We start from the raw sequence: 26,232 nt of genomic DNA on the forward strand, positions 1-26,232 counted from the left end.
CGTTTCTAATAAGAAAATGAAATGGAGCTGTCAAACGGTTCAGTGTGGTATTTTTCGTTTCCCACCGGTTCCTGAATTGTCAAGACGTTATTTCTCTATTTTTTTAAAATTAATTTTGTATAGGCAGGTAAGGGTCTCTTGATGTCCTTCTGTTTCTTAAGCGAGTTTGTATCGGACCCAAAAGCGTCAGAAGACGAGAAATACAGGAGACCGATGCGCAGTTTCTCTCCTGTCTGTAATGACCTGTTGGACCAGTGTAGGCCGACAGGCTGTGTGGAAACTAGTTCACTCTGTTTCGTTCTTTTGTAAAGCAGTAATTCGATTGATCAGGATGGGTGTAAATAACGTGTCGTGCAGTAATTTGATTCATCACGATAACAGCAGACAAAACAGAACCATTGAACACAAACTGGCTGAAGTTTTCCTTATCTAGATGAAGTCACAAACCCTGGATTTAACCCACTTCTATTTGCATGACCGAGTTTACTAACCTGTTCAGAGCCACGACGAAGTATGTCGAAGCAGACGACGTTAAATAAACGAGTTGGTGTACCGATTGAAACGAAGAGCTTTTAAAAAGGCTTTTATTCCCATATCTTGGCGAGATTTTGTTGTGTGGCCCAGATTTTTCAGCGCCAAATTAAACCGCGGTGACGTTTTTTTTTAATGTGATTTTTTTTAAACGATTGATCAAGAAAGGATTAGACAATTACTCAAGATCGAAAATCCGCAGAAAATAAACGCCTCGACTGTGTTGGACGTTCGAGGTGATAAAAGCCGCTATCTTGAGTAATGTTATTATTGGTAATCAAGAACCCACGCTGCAGATAATCTTTGCCTCAGGCCCTCTTTTTCCGCTGCAGGACTCGGGAGACAGATGCTGAGCTCGGCGATAGCCGCTGGATTTGGGTTTACAGCTGTCCAGCCGAAGATCACAGAAGGTGCTCTTACCTTTTAACGCGCGCTAACGCGACTTTGTCGATTCGGTTCAAGAGATCGAGATCGGCGCCGATCAATTCGATTAATTGCACCCTGTGTCCCCTTGGCGTAGCCTGCCTATTCTCAGCACTACCTGGGCACTGTCTGCTAAACATCACCTGCTGTCCGCAGCAACAGCGAAATCATCAGTAACAGCCACGTTAAAAACAAACGGCATAAAATAGTAGTGTTGGCATGAGGGAAGTATACTATAGCTGTAAAATTTAAGCCCGATATGACTTTAATCTTTATTATTATTATTATTATTATTATTATTATTATTATTATTATTATTATGTTCAGATTGTGTCCAGTTTGGGGTTGGGATTTCATGAAATACTGACAACAACAAACTCCAGGAAAGACACATTCATGTTCCGTCCCCTTTTACGAAAGCATTTACCCAACACAGGTCCAAAGTTCATCTTGAAGTTTGGCTGATAAACCCTGCCAATAAAAGGGCCAGTGATCTAGAACAAACACGGGGAATTCAGCGTACCTGCAGCTCAGTCAATAGGGCCCAGTTTCTCCCTCCTCGTTTGCATACTGATTCAAGTCAGCCGGCCCACTCATTACCATATTTTATATGGCTTTCACAGAACATCATGGCAAATTAAATCACTCTCGGCTCCAGGGACACAAACCACCTAACTGAGAAGCAGCAGGTGCTTATTGAGAGAGGAAAGCACACGGGGGAGAAAGAGAACATTTCGTTCCCCATTTCTCTTTTATTTCTTTTTTTTCCCTCTTCCTTTTCCCCCCTTTTGGTTTTTTAATGTTTGAGAAAATGGTCTCCAAACTGACCACTCTACAGCAGGAGCTCCTGAGCGCCTTGCTGAGTTCCGGAGTCACCAAGGAGGTCCTGATCCAGGCGCTGGACGACCTGGACCCCAGTCCCAACGGCTTTGGAGTTAAGCTGGAGAACTTGCAGATGTCGCCGCCGAGCTCCAAGCTGAGCGGCGGCGGCGGCGACGCGGATTCCAAGCCCGTGTTCCACACCCTGACCAACGGGCACGGGAAGGGCGGCAAGCTGTCCGGCGACGAGGGCTCCGAGGACGGCGACGACTTCGACACCCCGCCGATCCTGAAGGAGCTCCAGTCGCTCAACACCGAGGAGGCGGCGGAGCAGAGGGCAGAAGTCGACCGCATGTTGAAGTGAGTTTCACGTCCGCGACGGTGCCCCGGTCCTTGGCGAGCAGATGTACTCGTTAAAAAAAAAAACAGTTATCTCCCCACTTCCAAGAACAACTCGGCTGTATATTCCTAAAATGTCATTTTAGAAACGAGGGCGGCGATTTAGAATTTTTATATCGATCTAGTTAAAATCCAAATGTATTTTTTTCCGTTTTGCTCTGCGATATGTTGCATATATATATCTATAGTTCCACACCTAAACATTTCACAATCTTCGTTATTTCAATTACCCTTCCTTTGAAATTATTTGATGTTTGAAATCACCGTACATAATCGGAAGTTTGTCTGAAAAACCCTAAAAAAGCGCTTAAGTGACATTAAAATATAGTAGACGCGTTTGACAAATCAACAAGTGCGAGAGATGGAGCGGGTTTAAATGAAAACAAACTTTATGACAAGAACCATTAAAACGAACCAGTCTATAAATATTCGCGTGTTATTTTTTAAACTTCATTACAGATATTGTATCCTCCAAACCGTATTTTTCGTTGTATTTGGACGGATCGAAGTGCAGCAATATTTTCCATTAACAAGTCCATGCAAGGCAAACTTGTTTTCGTGACTGCCAAACCGAGAGAAGCCCGTAAACGTTTGCATTACAGTGAATAAAAAGGTAAAACGTTTGTACGGTAAATTATAAATTAAGCTACAGAGCATTTGTCCTTATTAGGGGCGTACGCAGACACGCCCGATAGGTACAGGAAAAATTCAAAATAAAAATATGTTTTTGCTGGATATGAAAAATCACACCAGCAGTGACCACGTCGCTAGGAGTTCCGAAAAAATGTCTCTCACGTTTTGCAAATTTAAAACAACCCGCCGGTATTTGTACGATCACATTCCAGTTACTAATTATCTAAATAGTTTATGATTTCTTTACCTTAGCAAAATATCAACTAAATAAGAGCAATCTAATTTATTATTAACTACCGCAGCACAGGCTGCCTTACCACAAGGCGTCGAAACGACAAAAGAGTTTATTTTTATTATTATTAAGCGCCACAATGGAAATACATTATAATTTCCTTTCCATTTATGATAAGCCTATATTTTGTAATTGTGGTTATTTTCTGGGTTCTACCAAACTCGGGAATAAGAGTATTTGAAAACATTTTCATAATTTCTACTGTTGTGTATCTGTCACACGCCTGTACGGCGTAACCAGTAATGGAAAAAGTTAACGAATAAAAAGCACACTATTATTAATAATCGACGTTATTCTGCATTAGAACATCACTAAGAGCTGTCGTTAAGTTTAGCCAGGTAGGCGCCTTACTTTTTGTTTAGTTTTTTCTGTGAAAAAAGTGTCCGAGGGGCTTTGATTTTTTTTATATTTTAGCCTTCTGAAAACGGGATGAAATATTCCGTTTTTTTTCTGAACAGTCATATAGCGGCCTTACAACACGACCTGGCCAAACCGGGCGGGTGACAGGAGAGGAATAGAAACCGGAGCACGTGTAGCAAAGTTGTTATTAATTTTATTCTATAAATCATCAACTGAAAGACACACAATAGCGTTTGATTAGGGTGAATGGAGACCTGGTTATTCATTGCCGAGCGTTATAAACAAGCTCTTCAGACGCGCAGTCTTAAATGTCGGTATTCACCAAGGCAAACAGTCCTGTTTGGGTTAGCAAACGTCTAGAACCGAGGCGAATTCAATCCTCAATCCAGCCGGACCGCGGGCCGTGGGGATGTTGCTGTAGCCCCTAGACGAACGAGCACACCTTGAGCCGAGCGCGGTAGGAACATTCTCCGAAAACTCGCACCTTCGTGAATATGATCGCCTTTCGATCCGACAGATCTGTTATCGGAATCTGTAATTGGTTTCTTTAATATTTATACAACGGTGGCGTATTTAATGAAATGCGTAAAGTAAATAGGTATTATCAAGATCGTCTGTTGAAGTTTATAAAGGAGACCAGAAAATGCGGGGAATCAGTTTTTGTTTTATTCTTATTTTTTTTCCTTTTGTTGAATTCTGTTTTATTTTAATTTTCTGGTGAATTTCTATAAATGTCCCTATTCTTGCTCGTGTTGTTACTCGTATCCGGATCTTTAGTAAATTGATAACAAGAAGGAAAGTGTGACGCGCTTTTAATACAGACGTGTAATATAGCGTCGCGAATATTATTGCGGCGATCGCCGTTCTTTAGATTTTACAGGTACCGGTTGTATTTGTATCCTTATTAGTCAAGATATTGCAGACTTTTAAATATCACTAGGGACAGTCGGGTCGGTGCACAAAATCATGTAGAGTCTCGTTTAATTTGAAAATGTATTATTTTTTTTTTCCTTGAATCATTACCACGACACAAACAATGCGGATTCTCAAATATGTCCCGGGTTCACAGACGCTCTATATGTTATATACAGCGGTATAGGTTTTTGGGGATTTATGGAGACGTTTTAAGCGGGTGATTTTAAATCATTTCTCTGGTTAAGGCTCGCCGAGTCCGGGTGAGGTTTCTCTAAAAAAAAGGCAAAGCGACGTTACGATTTGTGGCCTAACCAAAACCGTATATTGTGCATTAAAAATGACTCCAGACACCAAGTTGTAAATTATGCCGGATCAAATAAACAAATCCACAGGAGTAATTAGATCGAAAACGTCAAGACGCCCCGTAATTAATCTCCCGGCTCTTCAAGCGTGTGGAAGAGCTGTGAAAAGAGTCATCTGTTTTGTTCTTCGGGGCCTCTTTAATCTTGAAGCAAATTCATTTAAACTCCAGTCTGACTGTATGCAGACGTCGCGGGCGTTTTTCTCAGCTGCGGTTTATAATCCCGTCCCAGCGAGGACCGGCAGCGGGTTTCTCGGCCTTCTCACCTCCCGGAGGCCGAGTTCAGACGCGCCTGGATTTCCAGTTCGTGGCAAGCGTAGCCACCGGCGGCTTTCGGCTCAACGTGCCAGCCCGCAGAAAGGGCGAGAGAGAGAGAGCTGTTGCGTGACTTTCCAACGTTTTGACCCTGTTTGACGGCGGTCTGTGCTTCTTATACATATATAAATTACTGAAACGGCTGTTCTTGGAAAAACCAAACTATTTGCGCACAATTGCGAAAGTGTCCTGTGTTTCCATCGCTTGCGGTATAATGGCTGTCTTTTTGTTCGGGTAGGCTGTGACGGAATTCAGATACTTTTGAATTATTCGGGCTGTAGGGTGGCAATAGATGTTAAGTGGGCGAGTCGGTTGTTTTAGTGGGATGTGCACAGGGGGTTAATAACACGAATTTCCCCCCACCATCCTCGTACCTCCGTGTATATAGAACAGCGCTACAGCGATGTTTAAAATGTAATAACCAAAGGCGGAGAGGAACCGACAGACGCGAGAATGAGAGAGAACTCAGGCCTGCTCGCTTGTGACGTGTGTTGCTCGCCTATAAATAACCAGGCCATTCGAGTTTGATCTTTTTCTTCACCGTGACAGAAAATAGGAAAAGCAGCACTTCATAGTGGCTGCAGAAAATCACCCTTTTCTCCAGTGGTGAAAGGCTACAGATCTTAAACCGGGTCACCTCTGATGCTGCGGGGGACTAGTTCACGTCGGCACGCCGTGCAATTCACCAGTGCACCAGTGCTACAGGAAAAGGGGACAGGTCAGCCCCAAGTGCGAGAGCACGGCTGGTCATTGTATTGGTAACCGTCTCGCGTGGCGCTAATGACGACCCCTTGCTCGTGTTGTGCCACCCCAGCGAGGACCCCTGGCGCGCGGCCCGCATGATCAAAGGCTACATGCAGCAGCACAACATCCCCCAGCGCGAGGTGGTGGACGTGACGGGGCTCAACCAGTCCCACCTGTCGCAGCACCTGAACAAGGGCACGCCCATGAAGACGCAGAAGCGAGCGGCGCTCTACACCTGGTACGTCAGGAAGCAGCGAGAGATCCTCAGACGTAAGTCCTTATTGGAAGATTTTCGTTGTGCTGTTTTTAACAGCTGTTGTGACAAGCGCGGTCAACACTGGAACGCGGCTATGGCGAACGCCGGGAGTCCCCGGATGTTCATAGGTTTCTTAGGATAAATAAAACGAATAGTTCGGTCCTAGTTATACACATGTACAGTTGTGTGTTGATTTAGGACCACGAAACAGAAACTCCGATTGAATGTTAGGCTGAATGCAAATAAGCCCGTCGTTGCACTTGTGCATAAGACAAACGGAACTGAACTGAAAGCAGAATGCACGTCTAACCCTCTACACCTATATTTTACGGCCAAAGAGCTCATAAGTATTTGCAAATGATCAATACAGAAGTTGTTAGTGTTCTCTACTGCCCCAGGGGTAGGCCTCAATGGTTCTACGCTATGCCCAGGCGACTGTAAAAACATTTTATCTTCCTGATTTTCTCATCAACCTTTAGAACCCGCCGTTTGAATGAAAACAAAACATTAGGCATCGGTAAAAAAAAAAAAACTTCCTGCAAATTGTGAAGGTGCTGTTATCGGCTCCGCGCCTATGGCACTAATTGTCAGTAGTGCCTGAGTTACTAACACTTGTCGCCTCACAGTAGTAACGCAAGGGAGTTTACTGCCGCTGGAGGTGATGGGGTCGCAGCGGTAATAGAAAAGATTCAGAAACATCGCTGTAGTCGAGGCCCGAGGTGGCCGAGGGGCTATTATAGCAGTCATTGAGAAATCTTCTCTTGGAAGCGAACGGAAACGCTTTTAAAGTGTCCCAATTGAGGTCAAAGTTCGTGTTATAGTGCAACAAATGTATCTCATTGATATTTAGTTTGTTAAAATACCAGTAGCATTGAATTGATTTTTTTTTTCCAAGCAGCCTAGACGTTCGGAGCCTTAGTTGTATTTTGTCCTCATCGTTGTTAGGAGCTAATTGCACCTCTTTTCTCTCTCCTGCTGTTGCTGCTGCTGTTGTGCGACGGATCAAATGTTGCCCCCTTTTTATTTCTTGCAGAGTTCAACCAGGCAGTTCAAGGGTCTGACAGCAATATGACAGACAAAGGCAATCAGGATCAGGTGCTGTTTTTTTTCCCAGAGTTCAGTCAGCAGGGGCAGGGCCAGCCCGGGATGGCCGAGGAGGCGGGGGCTGAGCCCGCCAGTAAGAAAATGAGGCGCAACCGCTTCAAGTGGGGGCCCGCGTCCCAACAAATCCTTTACCAGGCCTACGAGCGCCAGAAGAACCCCAGCAAAGAGGAGAGAGAAGCCCTGGTGGAGGAGTGCAACAGGTGAGAGGGGGTGTCGGGGTGCACGCGGAGAGTCTGGGGGGGCTGCCTGGGGTCATCGTTCCGGTCACACCGCGCGCCTCTCTCCTCCTGCTCCGCGGGAGACCAGCTCGGGGGCCGAGGAGGTAGTTATGGGCGCTGCGGACCCCCAGGGTGACCATAGTTTGGTTTTCAAGGAAGAAAGAATCGACACATGCCTCCAAGGTTCATGAATCTTGATTACTGTTCCCAATCACAAAAATCAATTTCAACTCTCTAGGTTTTATTCAACGTCTTCGTAGATATTGAAACAGTGGCAGGGTTGCTATTGCTCTTCCAGAATGGCAAACAAGGAAAAACCAAAATTAGAGCCCTCTTTGAAACTTAAAAGGTTTGGTTTTTTTCCCATTGTAACACCACTAAAGTCTTAACTTAGGAGCAGTCCTCATGGGTTACAAAAATGATCCGTTTTAACAAAACGCTTTGAAATATAATGAGACAAGTGAAACGTTGTCGTTTCTCACGGCCATAAAAACAGCCAAACACACACAGAAAAACCTTTTTCAAGCGACACTGCGTACGCTGTATGTCAGTTCAAAACATCTACTGGTAGCGCGTGGAACGAACGTAAATATGCAGGCCTGTGTTGTTTATACAGTCTGAGTAACGAGCAACACAAAATCCTGGACAATTTTTGGAATTTTATAAATCCCGGTCAGACCGATATTTTAGGTCTCGGAAAGAGGGCTTCTGGTCTGGTATCCAGGAAACGAGTGCACAAACGGTAGAGGCTTGCTTCCTGTTAGTGACGCCAGCGTGCCAGGCAGTGGCAGGGAGCTGCGCTTGGGCAAGACTGGAGTTGTCGCAGGGAGTGCTGGGAGCAGCTGCCCGTATTCTGGGGCTGTCCCCCCACTGCCCACCTTCAAAACTCTGCATCACCTCTGAACGCCCGCTGATCTGATCATGGCGGCTCTGTCTGTCGCCAGGGGGTTTTAATCGTGCCCCTGGCGCGTGGGCATTTGCCCGGGAGTTCTTGAATTACAACAGCATCTTATTTAGAATGCTGGGGGACATGCAGTGTGTAGTGATAAAGAAAGGAAACACCATAAAAAGTAAAAGAAAATGTTAAAACAAGCAGGCAGGTTTATACAGACAGAATGTAGGGCAATCAGACATTGACCCTGTGGGGAAAGGTGTGTTTTGAGTTTGGATTTGAAGAGAGTCTCTTGTAGGGTCTGGGCAAGGGTCCATAGAACAGGCATGGTCATCAGAAGTCCGAGATGGAGTCCTGGCTACAGTCAGCTACTTGAATAGATTGATCACTTTATTAGCCATACATAAATTCTTGTGTTAGGAATTTGTCTTTTCGCATACCCCAGCTTGCTCTCCATGAGACACACAGACAGAGAGAGACGCTTGGGGTCAGAGCGCAGGGTCAGCCATTTATTTGGCCCCTCTGGGGCAGTTGGGGCGAAGGGCCTTGCTCTGGGGCCCAACGGAGTAGGATTCCTCTGCCGGCTGTGGGATTTGAACCGGCAACCTCCCAGCCACAGGCGCAGATCGTGATCCACAGAGCTCTGCAAGTGGCGAGAGCATGCTGGGGGGAACGGAAACAAAAAGCTCCCAGCCCGCTTCGCTCTGTTGAAAAGCCATTGTCTCTCCCCCTCCTTGCGCAGAGCGGAGTGCATTCAAAGGGGCGTCTCTCCCTCCAAGGCCCACGGGCTGGGCTCCAACCTGGTTACCGAGGTGCGCGTCTACAACTGGTTCGCCAACCGCCGGAAAGAGGAAGCCTTCCGCCAGAAGCTGGCCATGGACGCCTACAGCGGCGCGCCCAGCCACGGCATGAACCCCCTCCTGTCGCACAGCTCCCCTCACCAGCCGCCGGCCAGCACCTCCCCGCCAAGCAAGATGCAAGGTGAGGCCGGTCTCCTGCAGCCGCCCCGTGGGTGCAGTGCTTTGTGAACACGCGTAATGCCTTTGTGCTGGAAAGGTGTGTTTTGAGTTTGGATTTGAAGAGAGTCTCTTGTAGGGTCTGGGCAAGGGTCCATAGAACAGGCATGGTCATCAGAAGTCCGAGATGGAGTCCTGGCTACAGTCAGCTACTTGAATAGATTGATCACTTTATTAGCCTTTCTCAGGGAGGGGCTGCGGTCACCTCCTTGAGCGTTGTAGCCTTGCGTTGTCCGGCTCCCGCTGTCTGGGAAGCGTCTTGTCTTGGAGATTGCCAGGAGGGGGCTCGTTCGGCGTGCGCAGAGCTCTGTACTTTGTGCGGCGAGAGTCATAAACGGGAGACTTTGCCCACTGGTGTCGGTGAGGGTTTCCGTGCAGAGATCCAGACCGCGATGCACGTGTTCTGTGGCCTCTGGAGACCCGCCCCATGCTTGCTGTAAGCCCCTCGCGGCTCATGTTCGGCCTCCCGGAATATCAGCTCTGCGGCCATGGTGGTTGTGGTTTCAGTACAGAAACTCCAGTGGCAATAAGGCTGTATTGATAAAACCTAAAAACAATCCCACAGAAACTGGTTAAGGTGCTTTTAACCTGTGTAGATAGAGGGAGCTCCTCTTAGCTGTAGTGTGTGCCGTGCGGTGATGACACATGATAACGAGTTTACAGTGGGACAGCACAGGCTGGGGGCGCAGATGAGGACCTCTGCCTTTTTCTTCTATAGGACAAGAGACAAAAAAAACTAAAAAATGCAGCGCAGTTCTGAGCGGTGAAAAGGTCACCTGTGAAATTCTAACCTGTGGCTCTCGAACCCATTTGTAATGTGTGGTGCACTGTGCAAATGGTCTTGGTGCTGGCCGGAGGCCATGCAGCAGAGAAGTCAAAAGAAAAATCGATGACAGAGAGAGTGAAAGAGAACGGGTGATCAATAGTAGAAGACAAGAGAGAGTGAGCGAGCTGAGAGCTGAGTAAATTCTATTGTGATTCCGCGGGGGGGTGGAGGGGTGTGGGGGGGGTGGGTTCTGAAATCACATGAAGGACAATCCACATTGTACCTGCAATCTAAACTCCAAAGTCAGCAGGACAGGGAGCTCAATAAAGGAGCGCAGGACTGTGACAAGCGCTGGGGTCAAGCTGGGGTCAGCCTGGGGTCAGCAGGGAGAGACCAGCTCCTCTGCAGTTCTGAGGAGAACTCAGGGTCAGGAAGCATTGCACTGGGGTTTAAAAGTACTTCAAGTCTGCTGGAATTTGGGCCGAATGCCACTTTTCTTAAATATGTCATTTTAAGTAATAAATCAAGCAGGTCTAATATGATTATTATTATTCAGCAAATTATATTATAACCTCTTCAGATGCCCACTGTGGTGGAGCATCAGGAAAAGATTTATTTACTGGCACAGGATGGTCCTTTGCAGCTCTGGTTACATTTCTGCACCCATTTCAGTCAAACGTGGAGGGACTTGGGTCAAGTGTTCGGAGAAATGCTTCTCTCGATCTGCGCCCCGAGCCCGACTGCGGGGTCTCGCGCGTCGGCTTCGCTTCTGTCCCTGCGTTGCATGTCGGTGAGATCCAGCCGCTGTGCAGAATAAACGCGCCGTCGAGCGCAAGTTCAGCTTATGCGGGTGCCGGTATCCTCTGGCCCGCACCGCAGTCCCAGGCGCACCTGGTCAGGGTGTGACCCCACTCCCTCGCCGGGGGGGGGCTGCGGCCGGCGGAAGACCCCCCCCAACCCCCCCGAACTCTTCCTCCGCCGTGGCCTGCTCGCTTACAAGGCGTCCTGCCAGCATCCCCTCAGCAGCATCAGCTGTTTTCCAGTGTCAGACCCTGGCCTTACAATAATGTCCCAGCAGGCAGCCCAGCACGTTGCTATGGCGTTGTCTGCATTATGCATGCTTAATTGACAGTTAAAATCCCTGGCTACTAGATCTCCCTGCCCTTTGATTAGGGGCTCCCCTGGCTTTTCTACACTATACCCATTCACCCCCTGGGGTCCCATTGTCTTGGGCATATTAGAGGACCGCAATGACTGTAACCCGGGTTCATTTATCTCTGCTGGGCTGGGGAGGGCAGTTTAAGAGTCCCATCCCTTTATGGGCTACAATATAGACGCCAAGACAGCGAGCAGACTGGAGCAGCAGGAGCTGTCCATGGCTATATGGGCTCTATTCGGGCCAGACAGGACTGATGACCCCGTGGCTTCATACAGCCTCCCTCAAAAAAAAAAGTTTCGGGACACCCCTCCCTCTCTGAAACACAAGAGTCTTAGTTTCCGCAAAGGGGTCGTCACAGGGTCGGATCTGGGGAGACTGCTGCAGTCGGGCCTTTTCATTGATGCTGGTGTTTCTATTGAAGAGGGCAGCATGCAGGGGCTTTGCTGTGTCTTTGGGTAGTCCAGGGTGAGTGTAAAAAATCTGCCAGTCTTTGTACAAATCTGTATGCTGCAAAGCAAGCCTCTTTGCATGATGTGCATGTCTGTATTCATGTATTTGCATGTTTCAAGATTTGGATTATGCTCCTCCACTATACCAGTTAGTATTAGATATTTATGTGGGCTTCCTCACTACTAGTTTCAGGAGTTCCTATACAGGCCCTGTAAAGTATCATGGACTATCTCTGGATAAAAATAAATGGCAATGACGTACTGATATAGACAGGGCCCTGTTTCTGTATGGCACTGGCCGAATGTGTGGCACATCTGTAGGTGTATGAAGAATACACAGCAGGCAGTAGAGCGCGCGTTTATCCTGGGAGGGAACTCGTTTCTCAGCACAGAGCGCTGGCACGCAGAACTGAGACGACGAGCCGGTCCTCGCTGTGGCTCCCCAAAAGAGCGCGTCTGCCCTCTTTTAAGTCGCCCCCTCTCCTCCGCTCTGTACAGAGCGGGGGCTGGCGTGAAACGTAGGTTCGAGCCGAGAGCGGAGCACATGTGAAGCAAAACAGCCCGCTTCTAACTAATTACTTAATGATTTGGCTGCCATCGCCATCCAAGGAAACTGATATTTGCTTGCATTTATACAACCAGGTATTTATTGGAGCAAATGGGGTGAGGTACCCTGCTCAGGAGTCCAGCAGCTGTGACCCAACTGGGGATTGAACCCGAGTCTTAAACCTTAATCACTGCTCCACACTACATCCTACTAGCTGCTAGCTAGCTCATACTAACGTATGGTCTCTCTATGGGTCAGTTTTACCCCCCATTAAGGAGTACAAGTGCACTCCAGTGCAAAAGCTATGAATTCCCCCCTCATCCCAAGAATGTCAGAAAGACCCCAAAAAGCTAGCGAGAGCAGGGGAGTCATGAGTGCAGAGCCCTGTCCCCCCTCTCCCCTCCAGGCAGGCTGTGCATGAGAACAGTGCAAGCTGCCTCTTCCCTCATCTATACCTGTGGCTGTGGAGCACAGGCACAAAGCCCACTACACCCTGCAGAGCGTGGGAGGGCTGCTGTTTGCAGGTGGGCGCAGTAGAATCAGCCCTGCCTGGGGATGTTAATCAGTCCTTTGATATTACATGGGTCCTGCAGAGCCGCTGAACAGCTAGGAGCTCCATCCCCTCCTCCTCCCGTTAGAAGAAGACTGTGATCACTCGTCTTCCTGACACAGGCCGTCCAGCATGGTGCTGCGGTTGTCCACTTTACCATGCTTACAGCACGCGGCGAGTCCTGCCCTGCACTCTGGCCTGGACAGGGTGCGGGCGGATTTGGTCGGAGTTGTGCTGCTTTTAGCTCATCTGTCTGGAGCAGCCCAAGACTGGATTGCTCTGGGGAAATAAAAGCTCAACTCTAACCCGGGAGGTCTGGGTTTATTTTGGGGTGGAGCAGTGGCCACCAGTGCCTCAGAACATATCATCTGCAGGGCGACGGTTGGCCTTTTGTTTCTCACGGGATGAGAGGGAGTCTTGTTGTTCGTCCATTGAACGTCTTGGTGTGTCTGAAGGTCCCAGCTTGGCTCTCGACAAGCTAAAGCAGTCGGTCACTGAGAAAACCTGGACTGCCTGGACCAGCACTGGACAACCCTGCTACCAATTCATGTGCAACGAGCTGTTCTGTTCAGTACTAAACCACCACGTCACCTTGCCGGTGTGCTGGATGGGTTGTCGAAAGTGTTTTTTAAGGATGGGGCAGGGTGTGTTGCTTTTTTTGAGAGGGAGCTATTGTCCCGAACCCCCCTGCCCCAGAGGCCCAGTCCCAGAGGACTCTTCTCCCAGACACCATGGCCAGCCCTCTTGGCCGAGCAGGGGTCTGTTGCTGGTGAATTACTGCCGGTTGAAAACGGGACAGTGAATAGCCGCCGGGCCCTTTCCGTGACACTTTTACAAGGGACACAGCTGTAAAATAAAAGTCTGTTTATGAGCCCTCAGCCATTGTTTGGCCAGCAGGTCACAGAACCGATGAAGTGTTTTATGGTTTTTACTGGTGTTTACAAGACGCAGGGGAGTGTCATCGCCATGTTTGGTACATCTTAATGTCCCATGGCCCCTTTGAATGGCTGTAAGGTCAGGACAGCTCCTCACTGGCTGTGGCGGGGGGGCTGTGTGGATGAAAGGGTCCTGCCTCTTGGCTTTCTTCTGGCTCTGAATGGGAAGACTGTGGCTAAATATATAGGCAGCTCTGACAATTTCATTAAGTTGCACTGGCTGCCCTGAGACCTGCAAACTGAAGTGGACTACTCACTTCATTGGCCATATACAATTTCTTGCATTAGGAATTTGTCTTTTCGCATACCCCAGCTTGCTCTCCATGAGACACACAGACAGGGAGAGAAGCTGGGGGTCAGAGCGCAGGGTCAGTCATTGTACAGCGCCCCTGGAGCAGTTGGGGTGAAGGGCCTTGCTCAGGGGACCCACGGAGTAGGATTCCTCTGCCGGCCGCGGGATTCAAACAGGCAACCTGAGAGCTTAGGCAGCCATGGTCTCCTTTGCAAACGTTTCTGATTATTATATAATATCCAGTTATTTATAAGTGGAAATAATTTAGAAATAGTCTAGCTGCAGGCTTGAAAATCTGGCATTTTGTTTAAAAACCCACATGCTTTTTTTAATGATGTCCAGCATAATAGTTGTTTGCTGTTGATGATTGTAGGAGATTTTCATTTACTGTGGCCAAGAACTTAACAGAATAACCCTCAACTGTCCACTCTGGTTACAGGACCAGTGTCCTTCCTGTCTTGGGTTGTAATGGCCAGAATTTAAATTGGCATATGCTCGTTTCTGTCGCTTAAAAATCCAGCGGTTTATTCATCGTTACCCTCGGACTTCTTGTCCCAATTCCAGCCCAGGGCACCTCGCAGGCCGGCTTACTCATCTGACCAGCGCCCACGTATTTATAAAATCCTTACTGATCCATCTTGCGTGTCAGGCTCCCAAAAGTTGTGGGGCAGAAAATCAGTGGGCAGACGTTTCTTTGCACACCAGTGATCTAAAATGATTTCTTTCCAAATCACTGGGGAAATCAAACTCCTGGGATACTAGTGGGCGTGGAGGCCTGGGGTAGGAAGATGGTACTGGTGGTGCCAGTGGACGCTGCTGTGTCCAGGCGTGGGACAGGCTGTGGTTTGGGAACCCCCGTCTCCCGTCTCGCTCTCTGTATAAACAGCTTGTCCTTCCGTCTGCTCACCTGACAGGGGACCCTGGGTGGGAGTCTCAGCGTGAGGTTAGGAATACAGCATGAGAATGTGTTTGACATTGGTTGTGACTGTGTAATGTTTATTCTGCTCATATCGGAGTGGCAGGAGACTGGCCCGAGTTCATTTCATTAAAGGGGAGATGCAGGATTCCTGAGGGCCCACTGGCTCTGTACTGTGGGAAACGTGAAAAAAAATCAATGATGAGAGGAAAAATAACAAAACTATGGCATGGGATACGCCCCCCTCCTCCTCCATCAGCAATCTAGACTACTCCCTCGCGCTGTTCAAGCTGGTATAGAAATCCGCTCCAGATAGAAACAGGTTGACGTAAAAACCTTAACGCGTGCAATTACAGTTCAGAGTCTTATGGTTTGCAACGGTTCTTTTTGGAATATTTTTACAAGTTGTTAAAGTGTTTTTTTTTTTAAATGACATCAGTTTGAGAGACTTAAGTCCTTGTGATCTTGGCTTTTGAAAAACCCGGTGGCTGTCTGGTCTCGGGGTCTTTTCAGACAAGAGGTGCTGGCTCAGGCAGAAACAGGACGCTGGATACCTCTGCGTTAAGGCAAAAGGGGTATCCGCATCACAAATCTCACAACGCCTTCTGTTTATCTGAATGTTATAGATAATACAGTAAAAAGTGTTGCATCTCCTTGACAGAAGTTTTGCAATTTTCTGATCCGTATACAAAATCTGACTTGGGATAGGCTCCAGCTGTGGAGCCCCCTTGCCCTCCGAGCTACAGCAGTGTGGTTGGTACGTGATGTTCCCGTGGACGGGTGACATCTGTACTCAGGCCCTGCCGGCTGGAGGCTGGCTTTGCTCTCCCATTTTAGGAGGGGGAGGGTCTCAGGTGGGCTTTGTTTGCTCTGAGCAGTGTGTAAACAGCAGTGCCCTTGGGTTCCCTGTGTGCCTACAGTGCCTACAATCCCACTGCAAAAAACGTTTCACCCATTTCAGTATTTACTGAGAACAGCAGGCTCTTCTGTAAGCTAGCGCAGGGCGTCTTACCTTATGTTAAACAGTATCTCCTTGCATGTTTGCATAGACAAGTTGATAATGCATAAACTGCTGTTTGCACTTATCATCTCTAAAATTTGCACAATAATCTAAAGCTGACAAATCCTGAAGTGAATCGAAATACTAGCGGGAGTCTTGTCTTGCGCCCTGCTCTGCATTTGTCAGGCTATATGCATTTGCACTGCAGTGGAGAATGTGATTGGAACGCACAGTCCCGCAACTCAAAACTGCACATGACTCTGATGAAGTTTGACTGGGACACAATGTTTATGACGTCCTATATAGTGGGCCTAATTCTTTATTCTGTCTCTCTGCAGGAGTCAGGTACAGCCAACAGGGAGCCAGCGAGGTCACTTCCTCGACGACCATCAGTCACCACGGCAACAACGTCATGGCGACCAGCCAATCGGTTTTACAGCAGGTGTCACCGGGAGGCCTGGACCCCAGCCACAGCCTGCTGTCACCTGATGCCAAAATGGTGAGCACACCTGGGCCCACCAGGCTTCGGCGGGGCTGATAAGATAACAAGGGCGGCCTGTGGTCCCTTTAAAAGGAGAACAACATGCCGGAAAGAGAGCTTGGCAGCCATTGGCTGAGAGGCGCGCACACACAATGGGCTCGTTGTGCTGTGGGCTGCGCGCGCTGGAAGTGGACAGCAGGGGCTGGCGAGGGAGTAGGCCGAGCTGCGAGAGGGGGGCACAGCCAGCGACACGCCAATAAACCTGACAATGGAACATTCTCGTTTTATTGATTAAATACCTTGTAAAGAGCGTGGTGTGGGTGGGGCGCTGTTTGTTTTGCCCGGGTAATGACGGCAGAAGTCGATAATGTGGAGCATTAAAAAAAAAAGAATTTAGAAAGAAACCGACCCCCGCTCCTACCCCCCCCCCCCACACACACACACACCTCTCCTCTAGTTTTGAAATTCTTTCATCTTAAAGTAACCGCAGACAGAAAAAAGATGTGTGAATGTTGTGCTTCCACTTTCAAAGGGGTGAATGCTTGGTCCTTGGGCCTTTTTAACCTCAGTGGGGGTCTGGTATTGCCCTGCTTCTGCAGCCCCTGGTGGACAAGAGCCTTGTGTCTCCCTGCCTGACACCCTGCTGTGCGGGCAGAAATGTGTCGCCCTGTATCTGTGGTTCTTGTTGCTGTAACCCATCACCCCTCAGGGCTAGCTATTGAACTCTTCGGCAGCGTTTACTTCCTATAGAAGCGGCAGCGGGCTGTGCATGAGCAGACTTCTTGTATTGTTCTGTAGCTCAGGAGAGGGCGATGTGTGACAGGGTGCACCGTTCTGTACTGCTGGCTTGTGCTCTCTCACGGTACAGTCTGTCCTGTCCTGGGACTTGTCATATCTGTGACTTGACCATTTCTCGTGACCTCTGGCATGCTGGCTGTGGACAGCAGAGGCCTAGTGGGACGCAGAGGCTGCAGACATTACTGGCCTCCGCTGTCGTCCTGCTCTCCCTCCATCAGGACAGACGCAGGTCTTGCATGCGCTGCGTTTCCCCTCAGTTTCTTGACCTGACAAGTGTGGCTTGGCCACACTAACACACTGTCCGGATTTGTTTTGCCTGCCTACACCCACCCCCACACAGAGAGATCTAGGAGCACATACTCGGGGCGTGAATGAACAGGGTTTCGCGCGGTCTGGGTTTTCGCTGCTGCCTTTCGGACAGTTGTTAAGAGTTTCGCCTGAAATTCTGGTGCACCCCGTTTCCTGCAGAGGACAGACCCCAAATCCTAGCCCACAGGGCGCCGTGCAAGGGGAGACCACGTCTTGCCTGTCATGCTGCCCTGCTGCTGTCTGACCCCCATGTCTCTGCCTGTCTCCCCAGATCTCGGTGTCGGGAGGAGGGCTCCCCCCCGTCAGCACCCTGACCAACATCCACAGCCTGTCCCAGTCCTCCCACCACGGCCACCAGCAGACGCAGAACCTCATCATGACCCCGCTGTCGGGGGTCATGGCCATCGCCCAGAGTAAGTGTGCAACACCTTATGTATAGACACGGTCAGTTTAGTTTTAAACTAGATCCTATCTGACATGATCTAGGAGCTACAGAGGAATGGAGCTTAGTATCAACCTGTGTGCTGCACTGATATAGAATTAGCAACATGCAGGTACGTATTAAAGAGAGTACATTCTAATACATTCTGTTGTCTTTTATGCACTGGCTTGATGGTTACTGCGAAAAGCCTAATAAACCCTAAGAAATAAATGACCGCATTTCGTTTTCAGGTAGCCTATCGAAAAGTCATTAAGCGTAGTCTTCTCTTTCCAAGGTTTGAACACGTCGCAGGCCCAGAGCGTGCCGGTCATCAACAGCGTGACGGGCAGCCTGGCCGCCCTGCAGCCGGTGCAGTTCCCGCAGCAGCTGCACAGCCCCCACCAGCAGAGCCTCATGCAGCAGTCGCCCAGCCACATGGCCCAGCAGCCCTTCATGGCCACGGTCACGCAGCTCCAGAACTCGCACAGTGAGTCTAACCCCGCCCCTGCCCCCACCCTGACCCCGCCCCCCGCCCCGCCCACAGCCCACCCCTCCACCTTGTGAACCCCAGGAATGGGACTGGAGGGCTATAACCCACTTTGGTCCAGCCCTGTGGGGGTGGCTGCATCCCAAACTCTTTCAACACCCCCCCCGATTAAAAGCTTTAACGTTTTGTGACACACCAAGTGCTTTTAAAAGCATCATCCATTATCGGCCAATTTTGAAATGGAACCTAGACTAATGAGAAACATTTCAGTCCACCTTTTTGACTAGAATTTGTGAAGCGTGAACCTGTGGCAGTGAACGGAACTGTTAATATCTGGTTTGTAACTGGAAAGCGCTACACAAACATCCTGGTCCCCAGTTTTTGGACACACTCTCTTCCGATTCCGCAGCGCAACTGAGATAACGCAGAGTTTGGGAAGCACTGTTTAACTGGATTAAATCGGAAGTTTTTCTGTTATTCAGTTTGTTGCAAATTGCCAAATTCATTGCAAAATTGCCAAATTCATTGCAATCCCCAATTGGGATGTCAGTGCCAGGAGGCTGGTTTCTGTTGCCCGGCAGAACCCGTGTCACCAGGAAGCGATGGGTGTGTTATTAACTTTGAGGGAACAGGTTGTGATTTAATCCCAGCTTCCTTCAAAAACCTACTTGCTGACGATCTGGGGGGTTGCAGGATGTAATGGGGCCAATTAAGCAGACAACTGGTTCAATAATGTCATTTTAAACCTGGCTGCCTCCCTGGTTGACCAATCCTATCTCCGGAAGTCCCGTATCGGCAGTTGTCCAGCCCCGGTCTGGGGGTGCCGGATTCCTGCAGGTTTCCCAGGGATCTGTGAATTGGAGCAGCGGCCCACGAGATTCTTGTGAAGTCGGTCAGATCACGTCGGTGATCTCCAGCGTGGTGTCACTCTGGGGTCCTTGAAAGGCAGCCAGATCGAAGTGTCAAGAGCGCAGAGCCTTGACCTCGTGAAACAAGCCAGCATCTGCCTTCGACTCGGGCCTTTTGTTTTGGGGCAAACAGACCTCCTGCACGAGCCCCGTCAGCAGGCATTCCTGCCTGCTGCTCCCTGTGTCCTTCACACACGGGCGGGTCGTGTCTCGTGAGCGGCCCGGCGCTCTTGAGGACCTGACCTGAGGGTTGTTCTCTTCTGTCTGGTGCAGTGTACTCCCACAAGCAGGAGCCGCCCCAGTACTCCCACCCCTCGCGCTACCCCTCGGCCATGGTGGTCACGGACGCCAGCAGCATCAGCACTCTCGCCTCCATGCCCTCCAGCAAGCAGGTGAGTCTCCCTCCCGCCGCGCCCCCTGCGTTTGTCAGGCCCCGCGTCCTCTAACCTGCGGCCTCCAGGACCGCAAGCCGACCCGCTGGCTAACAAAACATCTGCATCTGTGGTCCAGGGCCGATGTTTTGTTCCATCGTCTCGCCCTGCCTTTGCACGGCGTAGCTCCGCGAGCGGGCTTGTGAGAGTTGTGCACCTGCGGGTGCTGTTATGACTGTTGTGTGATTGACTTGTTCAATTCCCTTCACGTTAGGATTCCACTGTAAACAAGTTGATGCAACTCGGTGGGCTGTCCTGGGTAAATACATTTCCATAACTAAACTAATTCCAACAACTTAACAACTGAATTAATATGCATTGGTGAGGTCATTCCTGGGGCTCTGTCCTTTTTTTCTTTTTTTTGTAAATTTAAGCAACTGAGAAGAAACAATGTAAAATATTGAACTGCAATGTTCTGTAGCACAGTTCTAAATTGCTCTCTTGCGGTGCTTCCTCTGTCCTCCAACTCAGGATCATGGCCACCTGACCAAATATTATTTCACGCCCATGTAGTGGTCCTGTCCTGACGTTAACAAGGTTTTAAAACGATGTCTTCCTGTGAAGGACAGAGTGCGCTGATTGGTTCCAATCTAGTTGAACGCAGGGAAATCTGGGCAAGGCTGGTTTGCTTCAGGGGATCCGCTTGTAGCCGATTTCACAGGATGTCAGGAGAGAGGGAGACGAGAGTCTTACATTTCTTCCAGTGCCACAGCTGACCTCACCCTGCTTCCCACCCCCCCCACCCCCCCCTCGCAAATCTCAATCAGTGGGCCAATCGGGCGCATCGGTACTCCTCGGAATTCTATTTCCTTTGAAAGTCCCTATCAATCAATCTGCCGTGCGCTCAGCCCGAACTGCGCTTGATTAATTATGCCTCCTTTCGCTTTCTGCCTCACGCTCAGCTGACTCTGCTGCCCGGGCAGGCCGCCTGAGAACAGGAAATGTCCTCTCAGCTCAATCAAGAGTCCTGAGAGGGGATTGCGTTCGGCCGGCTGGCTGCTCACACCCAGCTTGCAGGGCCGAGGGAGGCCCCCTGTAATTACTGCTCTTCCCACTGCACTTAAGTCTTCACAGTGATCGCTCTGGCTTGGAAGATTCGCTCGTCTCTTTCACACGCTCAATTTCCCACGCTGCTGAAACGCTCCCGGAGCCCAGCTGAAGCCGGGCCCTTCTGCTTTTTTTTTGCTCGCAAAAAAAAATAGAAACATCTCAGAACACCTCCCTGCTATTGCACCTCTGTGGTTGCAACTGTCCAGCGATCTCCGGTGATAAAATTCCCAGCTGTCCCTCTGTGTACCAGTGGGTCGCTACCTGTGATTTTTGCCCTGTTACTGTACAATCTACCCCCGTTCAGGGGACATTTTAATTATTGCCCCTGCCTTTAAGGACGCATCTCGGGGCCTCCCAACAGTGTCTCAGAGCATTGGATGGAGTGCTGGAAAATCCTGATCTGTTCTGTAAACAAAAGCATTCTATTTAGATTGCCGATCTCACCTTATTTGAAATTGATTTCCTTGATATGTGTGCAATATTTTTGATGCACGTTTTAATCAGCTGGCCATATAAAGTCCACTGCTTCTTTGGTTTAAAGCACTGGTGTGCTCAAAGAGTAGGGGTTTCTTGAACGTGGGCTTAATCTTTTGCTCTTGCAAGGGAATTATTTTAGCCGTCGGAAAATATCAGCTGACGATATCTTAGAAACATTACCCGCAGGACTGGAGGCACCTCCTCCTGCAGAGGAGGGAGAGGAGAGGCCAGGCACCCCACATAGTATTGCCGCATAATATTTTGGGGTCACCATTGGGCACCACAGTACTGCACTTACGAAGCTGTCGAGTTGCGGGCACTGTGTGCCCCAAACATTGGTCTGGGTGTGTAATCGGCTGTCTGGAGGGCTGTGGGGGAATGGAGCTTCGTTTATGGATTTTACAGATAGAAATATTGGATTCAACTGTGGGTCAGTTGACATGAAGTGGCTGGTTGAGGTGGAAACTAGAGCAGACTTGTCTTGGCACATATATAGTGTCTTACTTGTGTAGAATTGAAAAGGCATCTTGCTTCAGTTTTCTGCATTCCTTCTCATTCCTTCACCTGTCGACTGGTCTCTCCCGGGGGTCTCTCCCTCCCTTATCAGGACCTCCTGTTTGGACTAGCTGGTGTAAATCTGCACAGCAGCCCAGCCTGGGTTTTATTACCTCTGGGGGGTGTTTACACAATCACCTCCCCAACCTACTCTGGGAACCTGCTCCTAATGACTGTGTACAGGTCTGCCCTGGGCTCCACCTTATCAGGCCACAGTGTTTACCAGCCAGTGGGTCACGACGGGTTCAAAACCCATCCTCAGGAACAGAAATGCATCTCCACAGAAATAGCCATTTCAAACCACCCTAAGTGCCGAGTAAGGAAAGAAGAGGAGGTTTTGCAAATAAAAATATTTGGTCGGGTGTAGTTAAACCTGCTTGAGTGTCTTGCATCAAATTAAGTCAAGGACCAAAAAGGTTATTGACTTCTCATCTTAACCCACTTGAAATTAAATAAATCAGATTTTGGTTTGCAGAAGGGGGCTATTTTCTTGTTTACTATCCTCTATTCAAGGTAGTCAAAATGCTTTCTTTTTCCTCTCACCTGTTAGTGATCTTTTTGTGCAAGTCAAAAATCGGGGACCCGAGATTAAACCCTTTGTTTTATGTCCCTCTCTCTTGTCTGTGGCCCCCTCTCCTTCTTGTGTCGTCTTTGTAGTGTCCATTACAAGCCTGGTGAGGACACACACCTGACTTCCTCTGCGCCTAGCAACCAGAGCACGCTTTCCACAACATCTCTTCCGTAACCTTGGCAACCCCTAACCAGTGGAACCAGCGGACTCCGCGGCGATGCGTTGTTCAACTGGCCAGGCTTGAAGCGACAGGAGATGGAGCCCTGAGGGGCAGAGAAAAGACACAAAGCAAAAAAAAAACCCCAAAACTGCAAGTTTATCTTGTAAAAGACGTTCAATAACAGACGCCCAGTGGCAAGGAGATGACTGGAGTTGGAAACTCCTGCTTTTTCTACACTGCTGTGCCAACAGTGTTCTTATTCTGTGCAGTCTTAGCTACGTTTGCTTTTGTTTCAAGAACGACTTGTCCTTAAAAGTCGGCACGTACGCATGATTTTTGTCATTTACTCCCGAGCAGAACAAATCACAAACAGCCAGAGAGGAATTTTGGACGCAGGTCTTGTTTGCAGTGGACACACTGCTGGCGGGGTGAGGAGGGACTGGAGGAGAGACCAGGCTGTTAGGGGTGGGGTCAGGCGTAGCTGGGTGCCCTCTGCAGAAGAAGATCAATCTGGACCATTTCCTGTTGGGTGCAGTGTGATGCCTCTAGGACAAGGCACCAAAGGAAAAATGGTGAGGCACTGAGTATATTGGAAAGAGCTGGGTGGACTGAGCCACTGACCCTGCGCCTTTTTCCAGCCTCTCTCTGTACCCCTGCCTGCAGCTTCCTCACAGAGAAGACTGGAGGGGAGCCTTCACACACACCCGCCGCCTGTGAGACAGTGGCGATAGTGATCACAGTGATTACCGACAATCCTAATAATATGACAAATCTGACTCTCGCTCATAAGAAACTTCATTGTATGACAATCACAAGGTTATTCGCCTGCCCTGTGCTGCCTCGGTGGTAGAGTGGTAGAACTTAAGTTGTAACGCTTTTATTTTACAGCGGTTGTATTTTGGATGCCTGTTATGTTGTAAAGTCTTCCATGTATCTTTTTCACAAATTGTGCGTTTCTGACACTGTATTTCTGCTGGATGAGGCACCACTGGGCACCTCTCTCTCCATCAGAGCTCCCTGTGCATCCTATGCGTGTGTGGATAGATGTAATAGGGCTCCTTTGAGCCCTGCTACAGTGATGTCATTCCCCAGGAACCTGTATAGGGGCGTTCCACTGCTGTCTTGAGGAGCAGAGCAGTGCGATTTGGAGGGACCTGGACATTCCAAAAATCCAGGAGCAAGTCCTGGTAGGAGAGGAGCAGCTCTCACCCCCAGACCATCACAGACCGAAGGAGCTTTGAGGCTGTATACACAATATCCCACCCCCAGTGCCGAGCCTTAAAAACCTTTCATTAAAATAGACCACTGCTTGTCTACCTCTTGATATCAAACGCCCCCGAAGCCGCTGATTCAATGAAGACCAGGAGCTAGTGCTCTTCGACACTGATCCCCGAGGACTGACAAGGCTTCGCTTTAACAGAGATGAGCTCGCCCTTCTCGGCGCCCGCCCTCGCCCTGTCTGCTAACTGGACAAGCGGGGGAAGACCAGGGAGCAGAACTGCTCAGAACTCCCAAACCCGGAGCCTCAAGGTCTCAAAACAGTAGCTCAGGAATGATTTCATTTCACTCCGGTGCAAAATCTGTGACATGTAGACATCGTGATTTTTCATTTTGATATTGATGTTTGCACCATACTGGGGAGATGAGGAGCAAGAGAGAGTGAGGACGACAGAGTCTCTGCTGGGAGTGTACTCCACCCCCACTGAAAGGCTGTTGGATGTGACTGTAGCTGTAAGTGCAGGTGGTGGGTCTTTCCGTGTACATACTGGAGGTCACACAGAGCTCAGCGAGAGCGGCAATGAAAAAAGACCAGTACCGTTGCAGCATCACGTAACGCCAGGAGAGAACCTGGACTTTTCAAATCCATCCCAGTTCAGAACTGCGTTTCCCAGAGTTTCAATGAGTTGACACGGACCCCACCTGTACCTCCTTCTCTACACCCTCCCTGCATATCCAACAAATAATAGGCACTGATAATTAGAAAGCAGCACAAGGTCAGTGATTGTGACAAGGGGACGGTCTGCAGACGCACTGTTGAGGCCCTTGGTGACCGGGATCTGCAGTTCCTGGGTCAAAACTGAGGCGCTGTAGAAACGGGACATTCTGTGATGAACAGTGTTACTTACGCAATAACTGCGATAACTAGTCGGGATTGTGTAACAATCACAGGATTGAGAAGAAAATAATTTGATGCTTTTTCTTTTTTCCAAAGAGGCAGTATTAATTAACCTGCTGGTGGTTGATTTAGTTGAGGTTCATAATGTTCCCAAAACCCTGTAAATATGAAAAAGTTTTGGGTTTTTTTATGCATTAAGAATTGAAGTCCTTTCCAGATTGTATTTGAGGTAAAAACTTCAGAGCCATGACTTTGTACGCACATAAATAAATACGTTCTGTTGTACAAAGGCCACTCTTTCAAAAGGTCACAGCTAGGTTTCCTTTTTTTTCCATGTTTCATGTGTGAGACAGCCACTGCCGAGATCTCAGAGGGACTTTTACTTTTCTATACTTAGAGGACAAAAACACTGGAACTGATCTTCTCTTGATGTAATATTTTTGTATAAAAGAATGGAAATCAATCTTTTAAAATCATATTTATACTTTGTTGTAAAGTGAATATTTCAAGTAAACATTTTTTTTTCCAAAGTGAACGGTGCTGTCTGCAGTTGGTGTTTTCTTTTTTTTCCTCCTGTCTTGAATGTTCACAAATCTTTACGAGCGAAAGAGCAGTGTTTCGTGCCGTTGGTATTTGTTTTACCTTTACTGGTAGCCTTGTGAATATTTAAAGTGTAAGTGTGGCTCTTTCTTGAAAGCATCGAACCTAAATATGCTTTGCCACTGTAACTGTGATATCATTTGTCCTAGAATTCGATTTTTGACAGGGTTTAAAGTGAAATTAAACTGTGCTCTGGGAAGTATTCGGATTTAAATCGTTCTGCAGCAATCTGGCCACGCTGTCTCCTGGCATAGAAAGATTCAAGGTGCACAGCAGTCTGATCCTGTCCTGGCATGTTCCTGCGAGTGCCAGTGCCCTAACTTGGCGAGTCTGCCCAAGCCAACACTGAGTACGCTCTTGAAAGGGTTCATCGGCTCTGGGGTGGAAGGACTGTTGCCCTACCAACGTTTCAGGGTTTTTTCCAGATGACCGGCCTCCTTATGAAGCTGTTGTCCCAAAGTGTCAGGAATGTGTCCAGTTCTTGGCCAGGTCACCTCCCCTGGTCCGGTGGCCTGTTTGTCTTTGCTATTGGCCGAGCACATGGGACACCAGCGCTGTGGGAGGAACAGAGCCACTACGCCACTCCGCACTGAGGCTGAAGGGGGCACGCCTCATTGGTAAATCCTGTACGTTTATAACCCCTTATAAAGATTTCTGCATGGAATCTGTGTGGTAAAAGCTGAAGCCCCTGTGAAGAATCTTCACTGCTTTTGATATCGTTTTACACAAAAGGCAAGGTCTTGGGTTTGTACCTTGGTGGATTTATTTTCTTTAACTGCTTCAATCAGAACTTCTTTCGAATTGTGTAAGTGCTCTTGCGTTTCCATTCTGTCCAAAGCAAGTGAACGTGAATCTAGAGGAAAAACCCAAATTGGAACGTCCAATGTAAACGTTTCGTTGGAGAAGACCTGTTCGTTGTTTATGGGTTTGTGTCCCGTGTATTTCTTGGGAGGGGGGGTGGAGGGCGCGGTGAGTT

The 26,232-nt window shown here is 48.7% G+C and overlaps 1 protein-coding gene across 4 annotated transcripts; it reads left to right on the forward strand.

Annotated features, from left to right (window-relative positions):
- Positions 1 to 1,485: 1,485 nt before the first annotated feature.
- On the forward strand, positions 1,486 to 25,191 carry LOC148643379 (hepatocyte nuclear factor 1-beta-like). Of its 4 annotated transcripts, none has more exons than XM_088615633.1 (10): positions 1,486 to 2,133; positions 5,863 to 6,062; positions 7,163 to 7,352; positions 9,005 to 9,243; positions 16,231 to 16,391; positions 17,752 to 17,893; positions 18,197 to 18,388; positions 19,570 to 19,688; positions 19,942 to 19,986; positions 22,467 to 25,191. In XM_088615633.1, exons 1-10 carry the CDS (start codon positions 1,754 to 1,756, stop codon positions 22,485 to 22,487), a joined length of 1,689 nt encoding a protein of 562 aa, XP_088471759.1. In that variant the 5' UTR covers positions 1,486 to 1,753; the 3' UTR covers positions 22,488 to 25,191. The 4 variants fall into 4 exon arrangements, with proteins under 4 accessions (XP_088471759.1, XP_088471760.1, XP_088471756.1 ...); XM_088615630.1 differs by having other exon boundaries at positions 1,567 to 2,133; positions 7,082 to 7,352; XM_088615634.1 differs by lacking the exon at positions 19,942 to 19,986.
- Positions 25,192 to 26,232: the final 1,041 nt, after the last annotated feature.

The sequence above is a fragment of the Lepisosteus platostomus genome, chromosome 22, assembly GCF_059453375.1.
Source record: "Lepisosteus platostomus isolate fLepPlt1 chromosome 22, fLepPlt1.hap1, whole genome shotgun sequence".
NCBI lineage: Eukaryota > Metazoa > Chordata > Actinopteri > Semionotiformes > Lepisosteidae > Lepisosteus > Lepisosteus platostomus.

What these genes read in the sequence shown, in the direction of transcription:
- LOC148643379 (XM_088615630.1), top strand. Translation starts at nt 1,754, where the DNA reads ATGTTTGAGAAAATGGTCTCCAAACTGACCACTCTACAGCAGGAGCTC. An exon ending in CCCGCCAAGCAAGATGCAAG is followed by an intron (nt 9,244 to 16,230) that starts GTGAGGCCGGTC and finishes GTCTCTCTGCAG; the next exon opens with GAGTCAGGTACAGCCAACAG. An exon ending in TGTCACCTGATGCCAAAATG is followed by an intron (nt 16,392 to 17,751) that starts GTGAGCACACCT and finishes CTGTCTCCCCAG; the next exon opens with ATCTCGGTGTCGGGAGGAGG.